Source organism: Myotis lucifugus, unplaced genomic scaffold (genome assembly GCF_000147115.1).
Source record: "Myotis lucifugus unplaced genomic scaffold, Myoluc2.0 scaffold_93, whole genome shotgun sequence".
Taxonomy (NCBI): domain Eukaryota; kingdom Metazoa; phylum Chordata; class Mammalia; order Chiroptera; family Vespertilionidae; genus Myotis; species Myotis lucifugus.
Genome location: NW_005871141.1, coordinates 1,026,981 through 1,050,886, shown reverse-complemented (window position 1 = coordinate 1,050,886; position 23,906 = coordinate 1,026,981). Strand labels below are relative to the sequence as shown.

Below are 23,906 nucleotides of genomic sequence, written 5' to 3'. Positions count from 1 at the left end.
AAACACATATATAATTACATATTGTTTTTGTGATTCATCACTGTGCTTTGATTATGTTCAATTTGTAACAATGAAAATACATCCTGCATATCAGATATTTACATGACAATTCATAACAGTAGCAAAATTACAGTGATGAAGTAGACACGAAAATAATTTTATGGTTGGGGGTCACCACAACATGAGGAACTGTATTAAAGGGTTACGGCATTAGGCAGGTTGAGAACCACTGTTATAGGTTCTTTGGGGGGTTATGAAAGTGTTCTGGAATTAGATGGTGGTGATGGTCGCACAATACTGTGCTTATACTAAAAACGTTGGATTGTATACTCTAGAGAGGTAAGTTTTTATGGTGTGTGAATTAAAGTTAAACACAGCAGTGCTTATAAGTGCTTTATTGTAAAGCTTCATACTGAGTAAATCTCTACTTCATTTAAGTGTGATATGACAGTCCAATTCTTTTTTATTATTATTATTTACCTGATATGTCAAGGGAAATTTGTATCTTTAAATAATTATATTTGAAAATTAAAAAACGCTAAAAAAAAATTAGTGATCTGAGCATCCTAATTAAGAATACCTGTGTCTGGGGAGGGTGGGCGGGGACCAAAAGAAAGTAGAAGAGGTAATCATACTTGAAGTTAATGAAATAGAAAGTAAACCAACAAAAAAAAAACTCAAGATACTTAAAAAGGTCATAAATTATTACTTTGAAAAAGTGAACACAAATGAACACGTCTGGCAAAATTGATCAAGACAAAAGAATAGAAATGGAAGAAACAAATCCAATGTCATGAATGTAAATGAGGAATAGCTGCATATAGAGAGATATAAATAAGACACTATTAGTATTAATACATTTGAAAAGTAACCAAATGACTGAAGTTTTAAATGAAAAAAATGAATAACTTGCCAATAGTGAATTAAGAATAAGTAGAAAGTCTAAATAGTCCTATAACCACTGAATATTTTATATCAATAGTTTAACATGTCCCTAAATATTAAAACATAAATTCAGCCAAACGTTCAAGAAAAATAATTAAAATATTATATTATTTTTCTCAGAGAATAGAAAACGAATAAACATTCTCTACTTCAATTGTGAACATCTGATAAGAACAAACTAAGTAAGAAAACTTACGGTCCAATTACTTATAGTATAATAAGTATTTTGATATGACCACAATAGCTTCATGATGATTGACACAACAAAGGAAAGAATTTAATGTTGATGTTGAAAAAAATATTATGTTAAATCATATCTGGTAGAAATTAATAAATAAGACCTCACGCAGTGTGTTTGTGACATTAATGACAGAGTTAATGACAAACGTATCTGAAGGGTGGTGGGTAACTAGGTTCAGTACCTAAGCCAGCAATGATTGCTTTGGGCATAAAAGCTTAAAATCCGCCAAGACATAGCAACAAACACTGAGGCCTGATCATAGACATCTCAGTGCTTTGCTTGATGAACTGAATGCTCTCTATAGAGGTCGGTTGTTTTGCATGGAGGATGGGGAGCTTAATGGAGGAATGATGCCAAAGAGACAGAAATTAATTTTAACTGATGATCACTATTTGTGCCAGCATTCCAAATATTGGATCTCATGTCATCGAAATACAAATATCCTCAACTTACTAGCTAATCCGGACAGTGGGTTTTTCTTAAACCGACGAACTCCTTCCGTTCCCCTCACCTTCCTGCCCCCGCAAGTTTGGGTTTGTGACCCCTGAGCCTGGAGAAGAAGTCTTACTGCCTTTGGAGCTGCTTCCTTCTGTGACCGACTGAATTGCACTTAACAGTGATGGCGAACCTATGACACGCGTGTCAGAGGTGACACGCGAACTCATTTTTTTGGTTGATTTTTCTTTGTTAAATGGCATTTAAATATATAAAATAAATATCAAAAATATAAGTCTTTGTTTTACTGTGGTTGCAAATATCAAAAAATTTCTCTATGTGTCACGGTACCAGAGTTATGTTAGGGTTTTTCAAAATGCTGACACGCCGAGCTCAAAAGGTTCACCATCACTGACCTATGACCTGGTTTCAAAGAAAATCACTTACGGATAACTTTACCTTTCTTGGTTTGATCATCTCCAGGGGGAGAAGAGGAAGCTGTCTTGTTTTCAGGCATGGCTATTTGCAGTATTTCAAGACCTAATTAGGAAGAAAAATATTTACATATCATAAATCAATATTCATGTATATTTAATTTCAGTAAAAATGGTCAGTTCAAAAACTGATACGGTAAGGCTTCTCGTATTGTGTGTGTGTGTGTGTGTGTGTATAAATATATATATATATATATATACACCCACACACATATATATATATATATATATATATATATATGTAAAAATCAATACTAAGTTACGTTTAAAATGTAAGGAAATCCAACAATATACTCTTTCTTCTACCAAGACTATTCTGATCCTACGTAGGAACACCAAATATGAAACTCCTCATTAAAGAGGGTTCTTTGGTCCCCTGGTTTGCTGTTACAATTTTATAATAGAACTAATAGTAGCTACCTTTTTTAATTTGTAGACCTAAAGCATTATAGAGCTTGGAGATTAGAAATAATTTAGTTCATTTTTTTTTTATTTTACAACTCGAAAATCCTGACTGAAATTAGTAAATTCATTCAGTGTAAAAAGACTACTTAGGGAAGAGTGCTACGAAAGAAAACCATGAATCCAAGTACAGTGCTTTTTGAATAAATCAATTTACTCCATCAAGACCAACTTATTAAAGGAAAGGAAGCTGTAGGAAAGTACATAACTAAGTTCTATTTGATATAAACATTTAATTTTTTTAATTTGATGAAAATTGTAGTTGAAACATATACTCCTATTTCCTCTTTCACACAGAATTTCTAGAAAAAATATCATAAAAAAGAAGAAAATGAATTGTCTCAAAAATGTGGATCTGGGTAACCCTATCTATGCTTTCAGATATTTCTAATAAACAACGCTAATAAAATCTGGTGAAAACATATTTTTTAAATCTTCATAAAAGCATCTGAGAATTAGCAAGGTGATAATGAATACCTAGGTCAAGATCTGATAGAAGGCAGAATCCAGAGAGGTGAGACCAACATGTAAAGCCACTCTTCCCAGGGCAACATCTGACCTGAAGGAGGCAGCTGAGAGCCTGGGCAGTACTTGTAACAGACACACAAAATTTTGGAAACAAAGGAAGGAGTCCAATCTCTGCCAAGCATAGGTGCCCTGGAAAATTAACCCAGTCCTAAGAGACCCCAGAAGTCTGTATCTTGAGGAACAGAATAAAACAGAAATGAAGTGTATGTGAAGACTGCCCCAGACAGAAGCCCAGCCTCAAATCATCTAGGCCAGTGGTCGGCAAACTGCGGCTCACGAGCCACATGCGGCTCTTTGGCCCCTTGAGTGTGGCTCTTCCACAAAATACCCGACTTCTGCGCATGGGCCAGGAAGTTTCAAATCGCACTGTACGTGCGCGCCTGCACATGGTATTTTGTGGAAGAGCCACACTCAAGGGGCCAAAGAGCCGCATGTGGCTCGCGAGCCGCAGTTTGCCGACCACGGATCTAGGCAATTCAAAATCTCACCCAACGGCACTGGTCCTGTTCTTGAGTTTTCTATTAGAATTTTTTTTTACTTGTTTCCATACTTGAAAGCATCTTACACAGAGAATTCCTTTTGTTAAACCACTCCTAGGTTGGCATCTCAGCAAGTCACTATATTCCTCAAATTTTGTTTGCTTCCTCATTGCTTAAACAAGACTTCTGAGCTGTCAATGTTTCTAAAAAAAAGGAAACCCTCTTTTACCCATTTTTCTCTCATGATTTTATTTATAACTAGAGGCCCGGTGCATAAAATTTGTGCAAGGGGCTCGGCCCTCGCAGCCCCTGCCTTCATCCAGATGGTCATCAGACGGTCGTTCTGCTGTCTGGTCTAATTAGCAAATTAGCTCTTTATTATATAGGATTGTTTGTTTTAGGTATTCTTATTGTGAAACATTGCATAGCAATATAAAAACATAATCTTCATTCTTACAATGCAGCCTAAGAAATCAGTGGCTAATGAAAACATTCAAATTCCAATGTATTCCTCAGTGGTCACATTTCCCTTCCTCCCTCACCAGAAATTACAAGCATCCAAAATATAATCCCCATGGTGTCAGTTTATTTTTATTACCTATGTACCTCAAAACAATATGCTGTATTTATTAGTTTAGAGTTGACCGCTTTATATGAATGATATCATACTCCACACATCATTCTACAACTTCTTTTTTCTCTGGTACATTTTTGAGGTTTAGCTGTGTTGTTACACACAGCTGCATTTCATTCTTTTTCATGCAGAGGTTCTCCTATCCATGAACATTTCAGTTGTTTAGAGATGTTTCCCTCTTGTAATTAAGTCGGCTATAAAAATGTATATTCTTGTATACTTTTCTATATTATATGAGAGTATCTCCAGGGTATACATATGGGAAAACACATGCTGGGTTATGCTTGTTGTTTTTATTCTCTAACAGTTCTAGATATAGTCTTCTGTTATTAGTATGCATTACAAAGACTTTTCTCCCAGTTTACTCCAATTTATTTTTAAACTATTTTATTTTTAATGGATATAAGCATATATATGTATACTAGAGTCCCAGTGCACAAATTCGTGCACCAGTGGAGTCCCTCGGCCTGGCCTTCGAGATCGGGCCAAAACCAACTCTCCAACATCCCCCAAGGGGTCCCAGATTGCAAGAGGGGGCAGGCCAGGCTGAGGGAGAGCTTCAGGGCATGTCTGGCCCATCTCGCTCAGTCCCGATTGACCGGACCCCAGCAGCAAGCTAACCTACCAGTTGGAGCATCTTCCCCTTGGTGTCAGTGCACGTCAGAGCGAGCGGTTGAGTGGCCTTAGCATATCATTAGCATATTACACTTTGATTGATTGAACGGCCCACTGGACACTTAGCCTATTAGGCTTTAATTATATAGGATGTGTGTGTGTGTGTGTGTGTGTGTGTGTGTGTGTGTGTGTAAATTTGGGTCACCAATTGCACAAATCCACAAACGATATCAAAAGTCTGTGGTTAGACAACTTAGAAAACTTATCCCAACACCCTCAAATGTTAAAGCCTTTCACTCAATGATAGTAAGTTCCGTCTACTCTTCTAAAACTTCATAGATTTTATCTTTGTAAGATGCTGTTTCTTTTTACCCCTGTTACTAATGGATTTCTTAAGGCTGTAAAATCAATGCCCCTTTCCCGTTCTTTCATATTCTCACGACAATATTAAGCAACTTTAGACTTAGTCTCAGGTCATCTCAGCAGGCATGAGTCCCTCACACATGCTTCCTAATAAACTTGCAAACATCCTGGTGTTCTTCCAGTAATTATGAAAAACATTTATTTGTTAACTCTTGCTGTTTTTAACAATAGTTCAGCTGATTAACGTTATCCAAGTCTAAATGTGCCCAATAATAATTAGAAATCTACACTCTTTTCACAAAGAGGCTTTAAAAAAAAGTCTGGCATTGGGAAATACTTCATGAACTGTTAGAGTATTAAAACAGGAATTAATGTTTCCAACTTTTCACCCCATAGCATGGCTGAGATTTTAAACACATTTCTTTAAATTTTATGGTTCAATCAAAAACTATGTCAAATGTTCTATTTATATAAGTCCTAAACCCCTAAACCAGTTAAATCCAGCGGATAAACACAGAATACAAATGCAGACCATCAAGCAAGGCAGCGGACAGGAATCAGAATCAGAATCCTGGCCAAAGTCAGTGATCATAGATTTGGGTCTTGGCTAAGCAGAGGAATGACCAACCACTGCTGAGACTGACGATCTAAAAGATATAAGTCAGATTGCCAATTATATTGGTTCTAAAGTTGCAGATAACAGAAACTCAGTTTAAGCAAAAACAAATGCAAAACACACACACACAAAGAATAGCTGCGACATAAAAAGGACTGTCTGTGGAAAAGATACTGGTTAATTGATGCTAAATATCAGCAGTCCGTCCATAAAAGAAGCAGGAATACGGGGACTCACCTGTCATCAGCATTCCCTTCCCCTCAGCCTCAGAGACGCTTTTCATATTCATTCTAGTTTTCTTTCTACAACTTGACTTTTCATATATTTCAGAAATTTGGGCTGTTGAAGCCTCCTGAGTTTCATATTGTAGAAGATCAGCCACCAGAAATGCTGGCTGTTTCTCAGATATGATTCCAATGATCTCTGAGAGGATTTTAATTAGCCTCACTTGAGCCAAGTGCCTATATATTTAACCCAATCAATTGTTGCTGGGAAGTCAGGATACTATTATTACACCAGCTTAAGTCTGCTCTCTATTTCTGGGCACAATTATAGTTAGGGGTGAGGTCGCTGTACTGGCAGAGCCTGGCATCGCTCTGATGTTGGGGATGGTGGGACTGGGGACCAGAGCCTGTAGCCTAGAGGCTCTGTTCCAGAAATGGCTGGCAGACAAACAGAATATCTCGGCAATCTTTCAGGAATGTTTGTGACTGTCTGAGTTTTCCTAACTGCAAACAAATCTATGTTAAAGCATTATATTACTAAAAGTTATTACGGAGAAGCTACAAAATCATTTATTAAGTATTTATATAGGAAGGATTCGGGGGTTGTCTGCGACTGGACTCCATTACTTTCTAAGATCCACTTCACTTTAATACTCAGCATGCTTGATTCATTTCATTTCAACTGTTCATTGATTCTTGTAGCAATTTATAACTTGCATCTTGTTTATGTCACTGTGCTACTTGTTTAAGGTACAGAGACAAAGAAGACATAATCTGTGCCCTTAAGGTACTCTCCAATTTATTTTTTTAATATATTTTATTGATTTTTTACAGAGAGGAAGGGAGAAGGATAGAGAGTTAGAAACATCGATGAGAGAGAAACATCGATCAGCTGCCTCCTGCACACCCCCTACTGGGGATGTGCCCGCAACCACGGTACATGCCCTTGACCGGAATCGAACCTGGGACCCTTCAGTCCACAGGGCGATGCTCTATCCACTAAGCCAAACCAGTTAGGGCCCAATTTATATTATATACATTTTAGTAACAACAAAGGACTGTAAGACAGGGCCTATAAGTTACATGTTTGTGAGACAATGAATATATTTCTTTGTATATCCCTGCCACTCCTTGCCTCTTTACCACACGTTCACCAGTCATCCATCAAAATAAGCCATATGACTCCATTTTTCCAATCCCTTCTACACAGATCTTTTCACTCCACCTTTTCTTGGGTCTCTAATATAATGTCTCCTTTTCTGACTACAAAAATAATTTACTTACTCCTTCTCCCTGTACTTTCTTATCACTTCAGTATCCTATTGCACTGATTATATATAGTTTCCTAAATAATTGTGCACATGTGTGTTTTTTCCATTGAATTATGAGACCTGACAGGACAAGGATTTTGTCTTATTTATTTTTTTATTATCAAATCCCAACAGAGTGAAAACTCAAAAACAGTGATTGTTCATAAAGGGAAATAGCATAACCTCTTGCCTTAAACATTAAAAAGGTTCATATTTATAATAGACTACAGGTCATAATATTGGCATAATATTATGCCAATCACAGATTCTGGAGGAAACATTTCAATTTTCAACATGTAATTGTTATGATTGATTCTTGATAACCATTTTCAAAGTTGTTTCAAGAGACAGTGAAGAAAAATGATTATCAAATAAATATTAAAAGCAGATGGTGCAACCAAACATGCATCTATCAAATATTGGCTTTCATTTTAACCCGAGTTCCAAACTTTTAAAAATCCTAAATTAGAAAGTTCATAATACCACAATAGTAATAGAATAAATCATAAAGCCTTCTTTGAGTGTTGTTTTCACAAAGAACATCATTTCATCCTTTAAGGCATTGTACAATAGTAAAGAAAATTGCAAAAAGACAAGGTATTTTCCCACATATTTCCTATAAGTATCTATAATAATTTCTTTTCTAAATCTTTAAACTCTATTCCTTTGATTCTTAACCTCTCTTCCTTTAATATTCTATTGACTTTATATTATGTCTGTATTACATCCAATAGACTAGAGTTAAGATGCATTAAATTAATATTTCATGGTCTTACTAAAACCAGGCACAACTTCAGAAAGATTAAATATCATTTTCTCTGCAAATCAAATTAGAACTTAAAATTTCAATTTCTACACATATATTCAGAAAGCTATATCATTCTGTATTCTGAATTTGAGTAAAGAGATGAGCTTTTCACCTTCTGGTAATTACTTGAGACATAAAGAATGGCGAGCAATTCAAATCAGCTTTCATGATATTAAATTATTTCATAGATCAATATCTGGTATTAAGTTATTTTAACTCTGAGTTACATCAATGATTTTATAGTGAGCATACTGAGAAATATTTATATTTGCTGACAATATGTAAAGTACTTAAATTGTTCATGTTCAACAACTGTCTCAAATGCAAAATAACAAATTCTTATAAATTTGAAGTTTCAAATTGTTATGGAAAAAATACTTTTTTAATTAGGAAATACTATGCCATTTTCCTAAAAGATAACTTTTGCTCCTGAAGAAATATGCCTTTTGATGTTATTTTTTAAAAGAAAGTCAATAACTATTTATTGACCATTTCTGTCTATTTCTGATAGCTATTTTGTGAAATATAAGAGAATGATTAAGACACAACCCCAGCCCGCCAAAAGTTTTAATTTAGTTGGGGAAGTTGCTAACTCATGAAATAGCTAGGGGAGTCTTGACCCAAGGAAAACAAAAATGATACCTTGCACTTAAGACATGCCACATGTTTATGCCTCTGCTCCTCAACAGCCTGTGGTGAAGCTACCATTACTCCCCTGTTTTGCAAAGGAGACCCTGCAGCACTAAGAGGTTCAGCACTCGCAGGTCACTCTCTTGTCGCTGTGCAGTGCAGACCTGGGGTTAGCCCTGGAGTCTGTGACCTTGCTATTCTGACCATGCTATCATCCTGCTAAAAGGAGACCAGTGTCCTAGGGTGAAACAAAGGTAAGAAAAGAGTTCTCAGAACCCTATAATGTGCTATGTGTGCAGTAACTCTTCAAAATAGGAATTGCCCGGCCAGCGAGGCTCAGTGGTTGAGCATCAACCTATGAACCAGGAGGTCATGGTTCGATTCCTGGTCAGGGCACAGGCCTGAGTTGTGGGCTCAATCACTAGTGTGGGACATGCAGAAAGCAGCCAATGAATGATTCCCTCTCATCACTGCTGTTTTTATCTCTCTCTCCCTCTCCCTTCCTGCCTGAAATCAATAAAAATATATCTTAAAAAAATAATACAAAAATAAAATAAGAATATAATGTTCAGTATTTCCCAGTCACTTAAAAAATGTAAACCTGGTTTGAATGGAATCAGGGGAAATGATTGTGAAGTGCCTGGGAACTGTAGAATTCGTCTCAAAACCAAATAGATTAAAAGCTCAGATGTAAAAGAAAAACAAACAGCTAGAGGAAACTGTTTATATAAAAATAAGATTAGAAAGGCTTCTTTGAGCATAACACCAAAAACACATAAAGTTCTAGAGATATGACTCCATAAAAATGTAAAGCTTCCAGCTACACAAATATCACTCGAGTCAGGAAGAAATACTTGAAATGTGGTAACAAAGAGTTTCTGACATATATAAATAGCTGGAAAAAATTGGCAAGAAAAAATGAAATATCCAAGCAGAAAAAAATGAACAAAGGACCTGGAACTGGCAATCCCCAGATGTACATGCAAACACACACACACACACACACACACACACACACACACACACGGGGGTTGAGGGGTGAGGCGTGAACAAATTAATATAGGAAAAGTGCTTAATCTGCCGTAATAAAAATATGAAACTGTTTTGCTGAAGTTATAATACAGTAAAGTAATAGAAGAATCAAGTTATCACATAACAAACGGTAATATAGACATGCAAACTGCAAAAGAATGTTGCATAAGGCATTAGCATGTTTATGAATGGATATATTACCTGAATCCTATCAGGGAGAGAAAATAATATATAGTGGTACATGTTTATTTTGAGAAAGGTAACTATTAAAATCTCTAAAAAGCCTTTTAAAATTCAGGAATCATACTTAATGAAATAGAAAATGTAAAGAAAAATCATGTTCACCTAGAAATTATTTTTATCTAGGTAATCAGGTTGCAAATCACTTATCTACATTAGTCAGACAAACTAGATGATGTAGACTATTTGCCTATAGAGCCCAACAAAGAACCTACTTGTTAACAAAAGCAAGCTTAAGCCTGAGAGTACCTCACAGGTAGAGTTGGGTTATATATGCTGTGTTTCCCAGTCATTCTGTGTAGAATGCTAAGCACCTTCTTGTGGCATTATTTTCTCTCTCACCTAAAATGGGAACCTTTTCCTTTTTGACATTTTTGTATGCGTAACCAAATCAGACTCTCTCCTCCCCTAATAACACCATGCTTGTTAAAATATTATGCTGTCAGATAAATGTATTGAAATAATGTGTTTGTTCTCCCCTTATGTTCCCCCAACCCACCCACTCCCATCTTAATATCATAACAAGATGTTCTAGTTCTTTGTCTCCAGGATTTGGGCTTGGAGAAGAGCAAAGGCAGCCTGAAGTATGTTTGATCTTTAGTGCATGGGCTGTCCCAGAGGGGAAGGTAGGATCAGTGAATTGGGTCGAAATATTCCCAAGACCTGGTGATGCAGGAGGTCTGGGGATCCAAGGAGGATGTGGCTGCAGCCAAGGAGGTGACCAGAACTGGGGGAGGAGGCGGTGGTGCACTTAGAGAGGCTGGTTTCATATGCATTAGGGCTTCCAACTGCACCCGACTTCCATACTCCTGGGGCATCACCCCAGCAGAGCTCTGAAATCTAGAGCCGTGATTGGGGACACCCTTGTGGAACCGATGATACATGGAAAGAGGGTGCTGGGACAGTTATCATACTTCCGCATGCTCACGCACATCCAGAGACCCCAAATACTTAGCACAAATGATTTGGATGGATGTAGGGAGGCGAGTAGAGGTGAAACCAAGAATGAATGATGGCACATTTCCTGCTGAACTGACGGGATGGGGCCACCAAGTTTGAATTTAGTTGATTTAGAAAAAAAAGATTTAAGAGTGGGGTTCTTTACCGCGTTCAGTTTGTAAACTGAGACCCATGTTTCTCCACCAATAGAAGTATATTATCGCTAGTAGGAGCTAACTCTCTTTCCGCAGTGTTTCTAATGGACCTATAACTTTCACTTAAGGATGGCAGTAATATATTTCTCCAGCCCAAATCAAATGTTAGCAATGTTAGCATTAACCCATCATGCTCTTTCCCCATACAGCGCGCGCGTACACACACACACACACACACACACACACACACACACACACACACCAATACTTCGAAGTGCACATGCCAATAAAGGCTCTTCTCATCTTACACACTCTGGCCCTCCAACAATGAAGAAACAGATCTCTTTTGAAAAATGCTTCTAATAACTTACGTAAAGAAGGACTGAACCTAGCAATGGAGAAAGCGTTATCTCCATGCTATTTCTAGCTGCACTTCATTTATGATGCATTAGTAAATTGCATGCCTTTGACCATTGATTTAATTACTTGCGTAAAGGTATCAACAAGCAGATTTTACAATTTTGTCAATCTCTTGTCTCCTAAGGAACTAAATGTTGACAGTTACGTCGACTGGTGTGGCATTAAGGCACGTAAGATATGATCTTTCCAGAGGTGTACTTACTGCCTTTATAAGAAAGACTTGGATTGTCAACTATCTGAGGTCGCATTTGAATCATGGAGAAACTAGCCACTGTTTGTTAATAGTAGTTTGGGAATTTTAACAACATTCACCAATATATGTTTGTTCTTCGAATGTAGCACTGTTCGTTCTGACTTGTTTTTTAAATAAACCTTGTAGGTCTTAAAGGTTGGATAAAGGTTGCTTTAAAGGTTGGATCTGCGTGGATTCCAGAGTTTTCCCATAAGCGATATTTCTAAAATTAAATTGAGAATTGATACCTAGTGTGATTTTTCTGCTTCTGCAAGAAGGATATCCATACATTAGCATGGAGCCCCCAGAGTGTATCCAATTTTTATTCACCCAGATTCCCTAAATGATCTTTCCCAATATGCAAGCTACTGAATTAATGCAAAGCATATGTTACTAAACAAGAAAGGATCCTAGTTCATATGAGCTACCAAATTAAAATTTAATAAAAATGGAAAGACTAACTCTCCCTTGAATATGACCTCGGCAAAGGTCGTTTTTCTCCTCCGATGGTTCTTCAAACACTAATTGAAAACAGGTAACGCACTGCAGCCATTCACCCGTCACCTACTCTTCACTCAGCGTTCCTCCTCTATGTTCTTTCCCAGAGCCCAGTAAGTTATCCAAAGGGAAGGAAAATATGAGACGAAAACCAAAAAGAACATAAAGAAGTATAGAGTGAAGTTTGACAATAAAGCTCTATTTCCCTGTGACTACAGCTTTAGGCTGTTACTTGAGAAAATTTAATAAAATACTGAGGTTTCCTATTACATGATTCGTTCTGAACAGCAACGCACCTTAATAGATTCTCATTCCATGATTGGACAATAATTCAACAGGAATGAGTTCTTTGTGTGGAAAGGTATACTTAAAAAAATCAAAATGGATGTTACTATGAGGGAATCATTATACATAAGGGAAAAAGTAAGTAATGCTTTCATTAATGATTCTATTTTTGAAAGATTTTAATGCATACACGTTTGGATTTTTTAAATTACTATGACTTAGTAAAGATCTCAATACCAGCAATAATTAGTATATTTTCTAGGAGTTGTATCATTTTCACTACTAAATTATTTGAATTATTGATGTGCAGTAGAGAGATCAAAATTCATCCAGTGGCAAAGCTCTTGAGAAATATTAAATCACACTGGAAAATCAAGCTTTCCTCTGATTTCATATTGTCCTTATATTACCAGTTAAGAGAAATAATTTTTGTTTACTTCAAGACAAAACAAAGATATAAATGAAAATAAATCAATAATAGCACCCAGTAAGAAATCTGTACATAGAGAAACAACACAATTAGAGTGCAAATGTGTAGCCATCTGGAGTATAAGAAAATCAAAAGTAATAAGCAGCATTCGAAATTTATTACAAAGGAATTATGCCAAGAGCTTCTTATGGCAGTTTTCTGTGGAAATGCTCAAATTAGTGGGTAAAGAAATAGATCATCTACTACATATATGGGCCCTACTGATATCATTTTATACATGATCTCATGGCATAATATTTGCTAACCGATCTAAGTTAATGTGGCTATAAATACTGTCATACTGATTGAAAACTTGATATCATGCCACAAACAGCCAGTTATAATGAATGACACAGCTTCTTGGAATTGTCTAGAGCCAGAGGTATATGATATTGGGTCGTCTTTGATATTATATTATATATGCCAAGGAATTTAAAAAATATGAAAGCAATGAGATATCAAGCAGATGCAAAATAGTAGCTTGAAAAGGGATAATACATAAAAAAAAACTAAGTGAGTCAAATAAGCCAGCAAAAGTTCAGCATCACTTTACTTCAGCAGAGGTATGCAGGCATATGAAATTGTTCTCATCATCACAAGTATAATACCGACAATTCCACTCCCTGCACTACTTCAGGAAATAGATCTGGGAGGAGGAAGGGGGAAAGAGGGAAAAGTAATTTAAAATGTTCTTTCCCATGGTCTTACCTCTTCAAAAATGTCCCCCAAATTTCAATATTTCAGAGATAATTACCAGGTAGGTAGCATTTTTCTGCTGCATCTCTGAATGCACAAATTATGTGCTTAATTTTTCTTTTAATCCACAGTGCCTGGCAAATATTGAGTGCTTAAAAATACTTCTTAACTGGAATTATATAATTTCGTGTGAGAGAACATCTCCAGAATTTTCGTCGGAAGTAGTAATAGTTAGTGGAACAGAATAGAAAGCTCCTTTTAGTTCATTTCACTTAAGAGTTCATTGCACATGGTTTTTATACAGCCATTTCTGGATCTATTTTCTAGAGCTGTGTTGTCCTATACTATAGGCACTAGCCATATGGAAATTTAAAATTAAAACTTCAGTTTCTCGACCACACTAGCCCCCTTCAAAAACTCAACAGCCATAGGTAACTAGTGGTCACTGCATTGAACAACTGTTCCATTATTTCAGAAAAGTCTTTTAGACAATATTGTTCTCAAGCAAGTCGATACCATGTTACCGTTTTCCATACATATTTTCTAAACTCTGCATTCATTTATTCACTGAAAAATATTTATTGGATCTACATGATATGCTAGGCACTGATGATACAAAAATAAACAAGACCTCTTTTTTAACACTTAGGATCTTTTGCAGGAAGACATCAATGAAAAGGTCATCAAAATGCAGTGCCATGCGCTAGAGTGTTTACTGGAAGAGGTGAAATGATCAACAGGAAGACTACTGAAGTAATCAAGGTAAGTTTGTGCTTGTTTGTTTTTTAATTAAGCTAGAGGAAGTGGAAAGGAGAGGAGAAGAAAGAACTAAATGTATTTCAGGAGTTCAAATAGCAGGATTTGGTGAGAAATTGGATGTGTCAGGAAACAGAGAGGGATAAATCTAGAATGACTCCCATGCTTCTAGCATACCTGAGTGAGTAGATGGCCCTGCCATTGTCCTAAATTGGGTCTGTGTGTAGAGGGTGCTTCTTAATGTTTGTAACGTATGTGCGTCCAATATTCCTGAGGAAGTTTGAGACTGGAGCTAGAGGTATGGGTATTACCCTTATGAAGCTGGTAGTTGGATAAGACCACACACACACACACACACACACAAAGGAATGTTGACAGTGCAAAGCCAAGAAAATGAACATTAACAATCTCTAGAAAAGTTGCAGGGAAAACAGAAACTGGAATGAATGGGGGCATAGAAACCTAGAGCAGTGGTTCTCAACCTTCCTAATGCCACGACCCTTTAATACAGTTCCTCGTGTTGTGGTGACCCCCAACCATAAAATTATTTTCGTTGCTGCTTCATAACTGTAATTTTGCTACTGTTATGAATCGTAATGTAAATATCTGATATGCAGGATGTATTTTCATTGTTACAAATTAAACATAATTAAAGCATAGTGATTAATCACAAAAACAATATGTAATTATATATGTGTTTTCTGATGGTCTTAGGCGACCCCTGTGAAAGGTTTGTTCGACCCCCAGAGGGGTCACGACCCACAGGTTGAGAACCGCTGACCTAGAGAAAGGCGTTTCAGAAGGAGCCCAAAGAGCTTCAGAAAAGGTGACATAAGATAAAAGCAGTAGGTCATGGGTGACCTTAACATGAGTGTTTACCTTAGGTCATGGTAGCAGAATTTAGGTAACAAGAAACTCAGGAGTGAAGGAATAGGAGGAAAGAAAGGCATGGCCGACCACACTTGTTGGGGTGGAAAGAGCTCCACATGAAGTGACATGTAGATGCCAAGAGGACGTGTATTTGTGTGCTAGTTCTGTGTGGAAAAGGCTGGAACATTTGGTTTGAAAGTTGCTGTGTCCACAGGCTGTGCACACACTGGGTTCATCTTAGCCGGTTTGGATTAATTGCACTTATCTCTAGAGCTGCTGACCCTGGGCTATGGAACGCATTAACTAAAGATAAATGATGTTTTGAAATCGCGGGTCTGTAAATGATTTAAGAGCAGGATGTATCCACCGGCCAGCACTGTTTAGTAGTGCTCATAAGTGGATTTATATTTGCACCTAATTTCGGTAGAGCCTGGGGGAAGGGGGCTTTGAAAGTCTGGTAACGTAGCTAGAATATGTCTATCTGAGGAGCTCATTGTAAGAGGTCTCAACTGTGAACAGACTTGGGTTTCGTGCTATAGAGGTGGACCAGTAGTACTTACAGACCTGTACGGACCAAGAGCATCTGTATGACCCAAAGGTGAGGGAATAAAGAAACCTGTGCCTGAGCGCTCTGGACACTTTCCCAACCATATTTTTCTTCCGTTGTGTCTGTGCTATACCCTCTGCCTGAATAAAGTTGCTCTAGGAACACAAACTGGGTTCCATGAGCATGGGACACAGGAGGTGATTAACGCATAACTAGCCCTGGCTAACTATTTTATTAGCAAAAATACTCAAGAGTTTTCAGTCTCTCAACGAATTTGTCACAAGTGTAATTTGGGGGCCCAACAATTACAATTCCTAAGGGTAGGTTTTTCCTCAAGGAAACATATTAGAAGTAAAGTCTCATTTTCAAAAAACATTTAAAAGAAAGAAAAACTAATTGTCCAGTTTGTCCATGAGGCATCTTACCATCAGCACAGGAGTATTGAACAACTGGTTTCCCATGCAAACTATCTGAGCAGTTTATTGAGAGAAGCAACCCATGTTAGATCCATGTTATCAGACCCTCTTGGTTGTATTCTTTCACTGTTTTTTTTTTCAACCATGTCATCATCACCCCTCCACCTTCACTATGTGACTTCACATGCCCAGGCATCTCATCCATTTCATTGGTTTGTGGTTAAATCCAAAGCTTTTTCAGCATTCTAAAGGTAGGTTGAATTCCTTCAGTTCACAGAGCAAGGTCTTTTTTTTTTTAATCCTCACCTGCGGATATATTTTCATTGATTTTTAGAGAGAGTGGCAGGGAGAGGGAGAGACGGGGTGGGGGGAGAGAGAGAGAGAGAGAGAAAGAGAGAGAGAGAGAGAGAGAGAGAGAGAGAGAGAGAGACATCGATGTGAGAGAGACACGTTGATTGGTTTCCTCCAGCATGCACCCAGACGACTGGGGCTGGCGATCAAGCCTGCAACAGAGGTATGCACATGCCCTTGACTGAAATCGAACCTAGGACCCTTCGATCCACAGGCCGATCCACTTAACCAAACTGGCCAGGGCAAAGCAAGGTCTTTTTCTTACCTTTGTTCACACAAACATCCTGTAAATACCTAGGAAAGGAGGCCAGATGGTAACACTCATAGATTCGAACTAAGGTGAAATAAAGTGATACAGTGATCAAAGTAGGAGATGATCAGACAGTTTAATCAAGTGCCAAAGAACAGACCTTTAAAGTCAGAGGTGGGATTGACCTGGAGAAGTGTGCTTACTGTATTTGAGTACCAGTCTCCTCCTCCGAAAAAAATGGTGAAAACAGTAATGAAAAAAATGGTGAAAACAGTAATGCTTCACTCTGTGACTCTGAGCATTAATATAATGACCAGCATATAATAAGTGCTTAATAAGTGCTAATGGTTTAAAGTCAATGAATGAGGGTTCATTAACAAATTAAATGTTCATGAATTCAATACTTAACCTGTCCACATAGCTCCATATCTCGGTTTTCTAAAATAACGGTAAAATTAAATGTAACCTAACTGAATTTTTATGAGCCTTGAGGGACTGAATATACTAGCACAAATGGACAATAGCCAGCCTATATATAAAAATATAATTCTAGCCCACAACCTCTGCACCCACCAGTCCAGGAAGCCAAACCACAACCTCTGCGGTAATCAGCCCAGAACAATCAGGACTTTGTCAATGACTGCCAGCTTGCCTAATAATCGCCTGTGCTTCTAACGCAGGACTGACCAGAGGAAGCCAAATGAGCTCCCAAACCAGTCACCGAGGATGCCCCCACTGCTAGTCAGCCCCCCTCCAGCGTCCCCATGTCAACAGCCTCCAGTCAGAGCACACCTGAAGCCTTCCCTTTTTCCACTGTAAACCTTTCCCACTCCCCCGCTTGCCTTTGAGTGTCTGCCAAACACCAGTGATGCCAGCTGACTCCCTTGCTTCAGCGAGCTCTGAATAAGTTGCCGCTGTTTGTCTTCATTTGGGTGGTCTTTGTTTCCACAGCATTATAACTGAGGTTAAATGTTCAACACCAATTTTAAAATGCCTTCTATATTTATTAGTGGTATTATTGTGCAGAAAACAGACAGCATGATCATTAAGGCTCACCCATGCAACCATCTGCTTGTGGGTGTACACCTTGTCATCCAGGCACCTAATTCAAAGGCTTCTGATCAGTCCAGTTCTCTCCCTCCATCCTTACCACAGCACAGATTCCTCTACTCCGTTGAGCATTCCAGCTTAAACTCTATGCTTGTCCTTTCTTATCATACAGCCTCTTTCCATGTTGTCTGGACTCCAGGGTCCAGCATCTTCGCAATCCTGTAGCCAGCAGTCCCATGAAGCTTCAGCGTCATATGCCTGGATACACTCTAGACCAGTGGTTCTCAACCTTCCTAATGCCGCGACCCTTTAATACAGTTCCTCATGTTGTGGTGACCCCCAACCATAAAATTATTTTCGTTGCTACTTCATAACTGTAATTTTGCTACTGTTATGAATCGTCATGTAAATATCTGATATGCAGGATGTATTTTCATTGTTACAAATTGAAAATTAAAGCATAGTGATTAATCACAAAAACAATATGTGATTATATATGGGTTTGCCGATGGTCTTAGGTGACTCCTGTGAAGGGGTCGCGACCCACAGGTTGAGAACCGCTGCTCTAGACAGACAACTATTGTTGCTGACTCTCCTTCTTTTAAAAGAAAGAGGGCGCCGTTCTTTTGAGAAATGGTTTTCCCACTCTATTCAAACAAGGTTTGATGGATTGCTGTCAATCCTCGTAGCCCTATCCCAACATGAAGATTCTAGGGACGGGCAGATGCACTGAATGAGGTTAAGGAGTGTCGGTCCCAGGACCTTTCTGGATTTTCTTGTTGGGTGGAGGGTCGGGAATTGTGTGTCCAGAGCTCTTGGCAGTTATGGTTCTGCCTGGTGGAATAAACCAGTGGGAAAACGAAGTCCATATTCAAAAGGAAAGAGAATCATGAATGCAGATATCATTCACTGGGATAGGGAGCGGGGCAGGAAGAACAAACTCTGAGGATGAGTGACAGGTTCGGTGAGTCTGCGGCAAGAACAGAGAGAAGGCCGGGTGTGGATAAGAGCTCTGGTAGTTCCCAACATAATGGGGCTCCTTCACCCATGGAGAATGAGTGGATTTACTCATATATTTTTATAGTTCTGGTAATTACCTGGATGTGTTACTAATAAAGCCTATAACAATAAAATGAGAAGCATTATGTATTCAAGGTAAAAAATGCACAACCCTCTCATGTAAGTGTTTAGCTAATAATTCAGTGTAAACTAACAACTTAAAATCCTTCAGACTGTTGGGTGTGTCTCACAATTAGTCAACCATTCACCTCTGAGTTCTTCCCTTTGGTAGGTGGTGTCCTAAAACCTGTTGTCATAGTGTAACCAAGGAACAGTGATCAGGGAGGGAGTGGGGGAGACCTTAAGAATGCTACATTTGGGTCAAGATATCCAGGCTGATCATGCGATCGTAACTAGGCCTGGGAAGCAACCAAGTCAATTCCCAAATTATTGAACAGCCAATGAATGTCAGGAAAGAAATAACAGCAAATGCTTTGACTTGGGAGTCAGGAGACATTATTTAGTGTCCCGAGTCTGAAGCTGGGTCACGTGTCAGCTCTGAGCCTCAGTTTCCCCATCTGCCGCAGGGAGGCGCTGTGGGTCAGTCCTCTCACCTGGGTGCTAGAAAGCCAATCAAGACACACAATCCCTAGCCTCTCCCGCAAGGAGGTGGGCAGTACCGATGGGCAGATACTTGAAAAAGGAAATACCAGAAAGAAGAATTAAAGTAACAATTCAAAAAGAATAGCGCGCGAGTCACCACAAGGCCTTATGGGCAACATAAATGGTAAGACTAACTGTTTTAAAAGGCAGGACCTTCGGGTGCCATTTGAGACGGTGGAGTCCAGCTGGGTGGCCGGAGGAGGGCGGCTTCCCATCCCTGCCCCTGCCCAGGCCGGGGTTACCGCCAAACTCCCCCAGGGGCGCCCGCCCAGCCCGCCCGCAGGGACTGTGAACTGATGGCTTGATCGCAAGCAGGTGTAGGCCTAGGAGGCCACCCCGGGGTGCTGAGGTCTGGATGCTGCCCATGGAACCGTGCTAGCGGCCAGAGGGCACCCCGACTCACCGGCTCCCCGGTCTCCCCGCCGCGCCTGCCCACCCTTTGGGCTCGCAGGAGGCCCAGCGGCTGCCCTGGGGTCGGTTACCGGGTGCCCAGGCAACCGCGCTGACCCCCAAGCCCCAGGCGCGCGCTCCCCTGGCCTCCCGGGGGCCTGCCGCCCCGCCCCGTGTTCTGCCCCAGCCCAGGGCATCCCCACGCCCGCCACCTCCCCGCCCTTTTTTCTTTCTTTCTAACCAAGATGACCTGCCGAAGCGGTTCTGCTCTTTACAGGACTGGGGACCCGGTCTCCATCCTTCCCACAGTTGTCAGGGTTCGAGTAGGTGGGGCACAGGCTTATCTGGACTCAGGACAGGGGGACCTCATCTCTGTGTCCTGGAAGGCTTTCTGATGCCCACCCATCATCACTCCTCTCAGGAGGGCGCCTTCCTGCCTGTTTCTGCCCCTCCCCTCGGAGCAGTACGGGGACTCCAGGGGTCAGCTCCCTTGGGTTTGGTTGTGGTTCTAAGGTGCTGGATTGAGAAATCTGGGAAGCCATCCAGGAGGAAAGGAAGCCTTTTCTGTGTGTCTGGGGGTTGAGGTGGGGAAAGTGATGCATTCAGGCCTTTGGTCTGAGGGTCTAAAAAAACACATTTTTGACGCCTGATCTATCTCAGGAAATAGTAAGTGATACACATCATATTCCCAAACTTCCCAAACTTTGTTTCCTCTTCAATGAATATACGCCAGGACCTGAAACAGGCTTCAAAGAAAGACACGCCACTGTTCTCACCACCTGCCTTTTGGATGAATTCAAACCCAAGGAGATAACCTGAAGATCGATGTGGATCAGGCTCTCACACAGACAGGCCACACTTCCAGGCAACACCGGGCCTGCCCAGGTTAAGTCAGCAGAATGGATGACCTTCACAGGCAGGGCAATTAGTCACTCTTTCTAATGGGGGGAAATAGGCAAGGCCGTACCTGGAATAAGATCCTAATTTCAGCCGAAGATGTAAAAGAGGGAGGAGCAATTACAAGCAAACTGGATAGAGGTCTTGATCTTAAATGAATATCTGCAGAAGCAGAACTCTCTTTGTGATTGAAAAATAGATTCCAGAACGCACTCTCCACTTTCCTTTCTCTCTCCATTAATTATTTAAATTCGACATGTGAGCAATACAGTGTTAAAATGTAAACCGAATGAAAAGTCTGCATACTGTAAATATGTAGTATATTCCTTTTATTTTTGGAACCTTCTGGTATAGCTCTCTCTCCCTATTTTTTAATTCTGTCCTGTCTCTGTATGTTGACTATTGTAATAGTTCCGTTTATCTCTACCTGTATCTCCAGGTGGCAGTCCCTGAAACACTGTGTTCAGGATTCTCACCCTGCTTCGTCACTTTTTGCTTTTGCCTCTTGCCTGTCTCTGACAATTTTTAGTGATTCATCAGTCATCCTTCTTGATGTTTCTTTTCTTTTTACTTCTGGCATTGTCTTTTCTCATTCTTCTCTTATAATATTTCTCCTTGCTGTCCACAGTTCTGCTGGCTCTCGGTCAATTAAATTTAATGTGCAAATCTGTTCTCTATGTGGACTTTAAATCCATCGAGAATGTTATTTATGTTATGTTTGGGCACTTTAATTATTTTAGTGCTCTTCCGCTTTAACTCTAATGTTTGATACTAACAGTTCATGGCCGGTACCACAATCTGCTCCTGGTCTTGTCTTGGCAGAGAAAAAACATCTTCTCCAGCTCCTGCTTCCAATTACACAGTCTATTTAATTTCTGTATTGGCCATCTGGTGATCTCCACGTATACAGTTGTCTGCTCGGTTGTTTGAAGCGTGTATTGTGCTGAACAAGTTGTTGGCCTCACAGAGATTCTGGAGCCTGCTTCATTCTTGACCCCGAGTTCAGATTTCCCGATGACACCTGCTTGTATTCCCATTTGCTATGGATGGACAGTGAGGAAGGTTGATGAGACAAAGAAATGATTCATTTGACGGGCAGTATTGCTGGAAAGCTCTACAGATACCCTGGGCCATCAGAAAGAGGAGCAAATGGGCCCTAGAGCAGAGTCAAGCTAAGACATTGCTGAAGGCAAAAATGAAAAAACGGAAGCTGCTCTACTTCAGGCGCATGATGAGAAAACACCGTCCTATGGAAAAGACAATATTGCTGAGAAAAATAGAAGAGAGCGGGAGAAAAGGAAGACAAAATATAAGGCAGATAGACTCCCTGAGGGAAGTCGTAGACAGGCGTCTACAGGAGTTGAACAGGGCCCCTGAGGACAGGACATAGTGGCCATCACTCATTTTTAGGGTTAGCAGGAGCCAAAGCCAACTCAAGGGCATGTAACACACACACACACATATATACTGTTCATGGGAGGTCAAAATATCTGAGTGAAGATACTAAAGCAATGGCTAGATTCTTCTCCCAAAACAAAATTTTAACTACTAAATATTTCATTATTCAACAATTTTCTCTGAATTAATTAGAACTCATTGATAATTGCTATACACCTGTTGTGGTAGGCAGAATTCTAAGATGAACCCCAAAGACTCTACTCCCTGGTAAACATGCCCAATCCTCCGGACTTGGAATATGATGGATTTTATTCTTGTGATTAACCTGTTATGCGATACAATTGACTTTCAAAAGGGATATTATCCAAGGTGAGTTGGACCTAATTGGGTGAACCATTAAAAGGGACATGCCTCGCCCTAGCAGGGTTGGCTCAGTGGCTAGAGCATCAGCCTGTGGACTGAAGGGTCCCAGGTTTGATTCTGGTCAAGGGCTCATGCCAAGGTTGTGGGCTAGATCCCCAGTGGGGGGGCATGTAGGAGGCAGCCGATCAATGATTCTCTCTCATCATTGATGTCTCTATCTCTCTCTCCCTTGTGCTCTGAAATCAATAAAAATATATTTTATAAAAAGGGACATGCCTCTTCTGGGAGTTAGAGAATTGAAGCATCAGAGGAATATGACACCAGGGATATTCTCCATGGTCAGCTTTGAAGGTTGAGGGACCATGTGGCAAGCAATGTAGGTAGACTGTAGGACAGCCGTGGGTAAACTACGGCCCGCGGGCCGGATCCGGCCCATTTGAAATGAATAAAACTAAAAAAAAAAGACCGTACTCTTTTATGTAATGATGTTTACTTTGAATTTATATTAGTTCACACAAACACTCCATCCATGCTTTTGTTCCGGCTCTCCGGTCCAGTTTAAGAACCCATTGTGGCCCTCGAGTCAAAAAGTTTGCCCACCCCTGCTCTAGGAGATGAGAATGGCCCCACCTGACAGCCAACAAGGAGATGGGGATCTTAGTCCTACAATCTCAAGGAACTGAATTCTACCAACAATCGGAATGATCTTGGAAGAGAACACTGTACCCCATATGAGCACACATCCTGATAGCACCTTGATTTCAGCTCTGTGAGACCCAGAACAGACAACCCAGTCAGCCTGACCCACAGAACTGTGAGCTAGTGAAGGGGTGTTGTTTTAAGCTGCTACGTTTGTGGTAATTGATGTGGCAATAGAAAAATAATACACCTATTAACTTCAAATAAACAAAAGTGAGATCATTTGGGTAAAGATACATGGGTATCTCAGGAAACCCAGGGCAGGATTGTAGCTGAAACTCAATTAGAACAGATATCAGATACTGCAAAATTAAAGCAATACTAGATCTATTGTTATAAACAAAAGCACAGTAGATAGGTCATCTTATTAGCAAATAGAAAATCTGATTTTTTATAAAAATAGAACAAATAGAAATAGGTTTTTTTCTATAGCAATAATAAAAGTCAAAGAGAGAATGAAATATTAATAGTAAATAAAATAAATAATTATTAAATAAAAATACATTC

General features: G+C 39.6%; 1 protein-coding gene across 1 annotated transcript in view; it reads right to left on the bottom strand.

Moving 5' to 3' along the window:
* Nucleotides 1–23,906, bottom strand: part of CCDC178 (coiled-coil domain containing 178) — a 349,227-nt gene that overhangs the window by 225,311 nt on the left and 100,010 nt on the right. Inside the window, exon 4 of the mRNA XM_006091677.2 lies at nucleotides 2,069–2,161. Coding sequence (XP_006091739.2) covers nucleotides 2,069–2,161 — 93 coding nt within the window. The remainder of the gene's footprint in view (nucleotides 1–2,068; nucleotides 2,162–23,906) is intronic.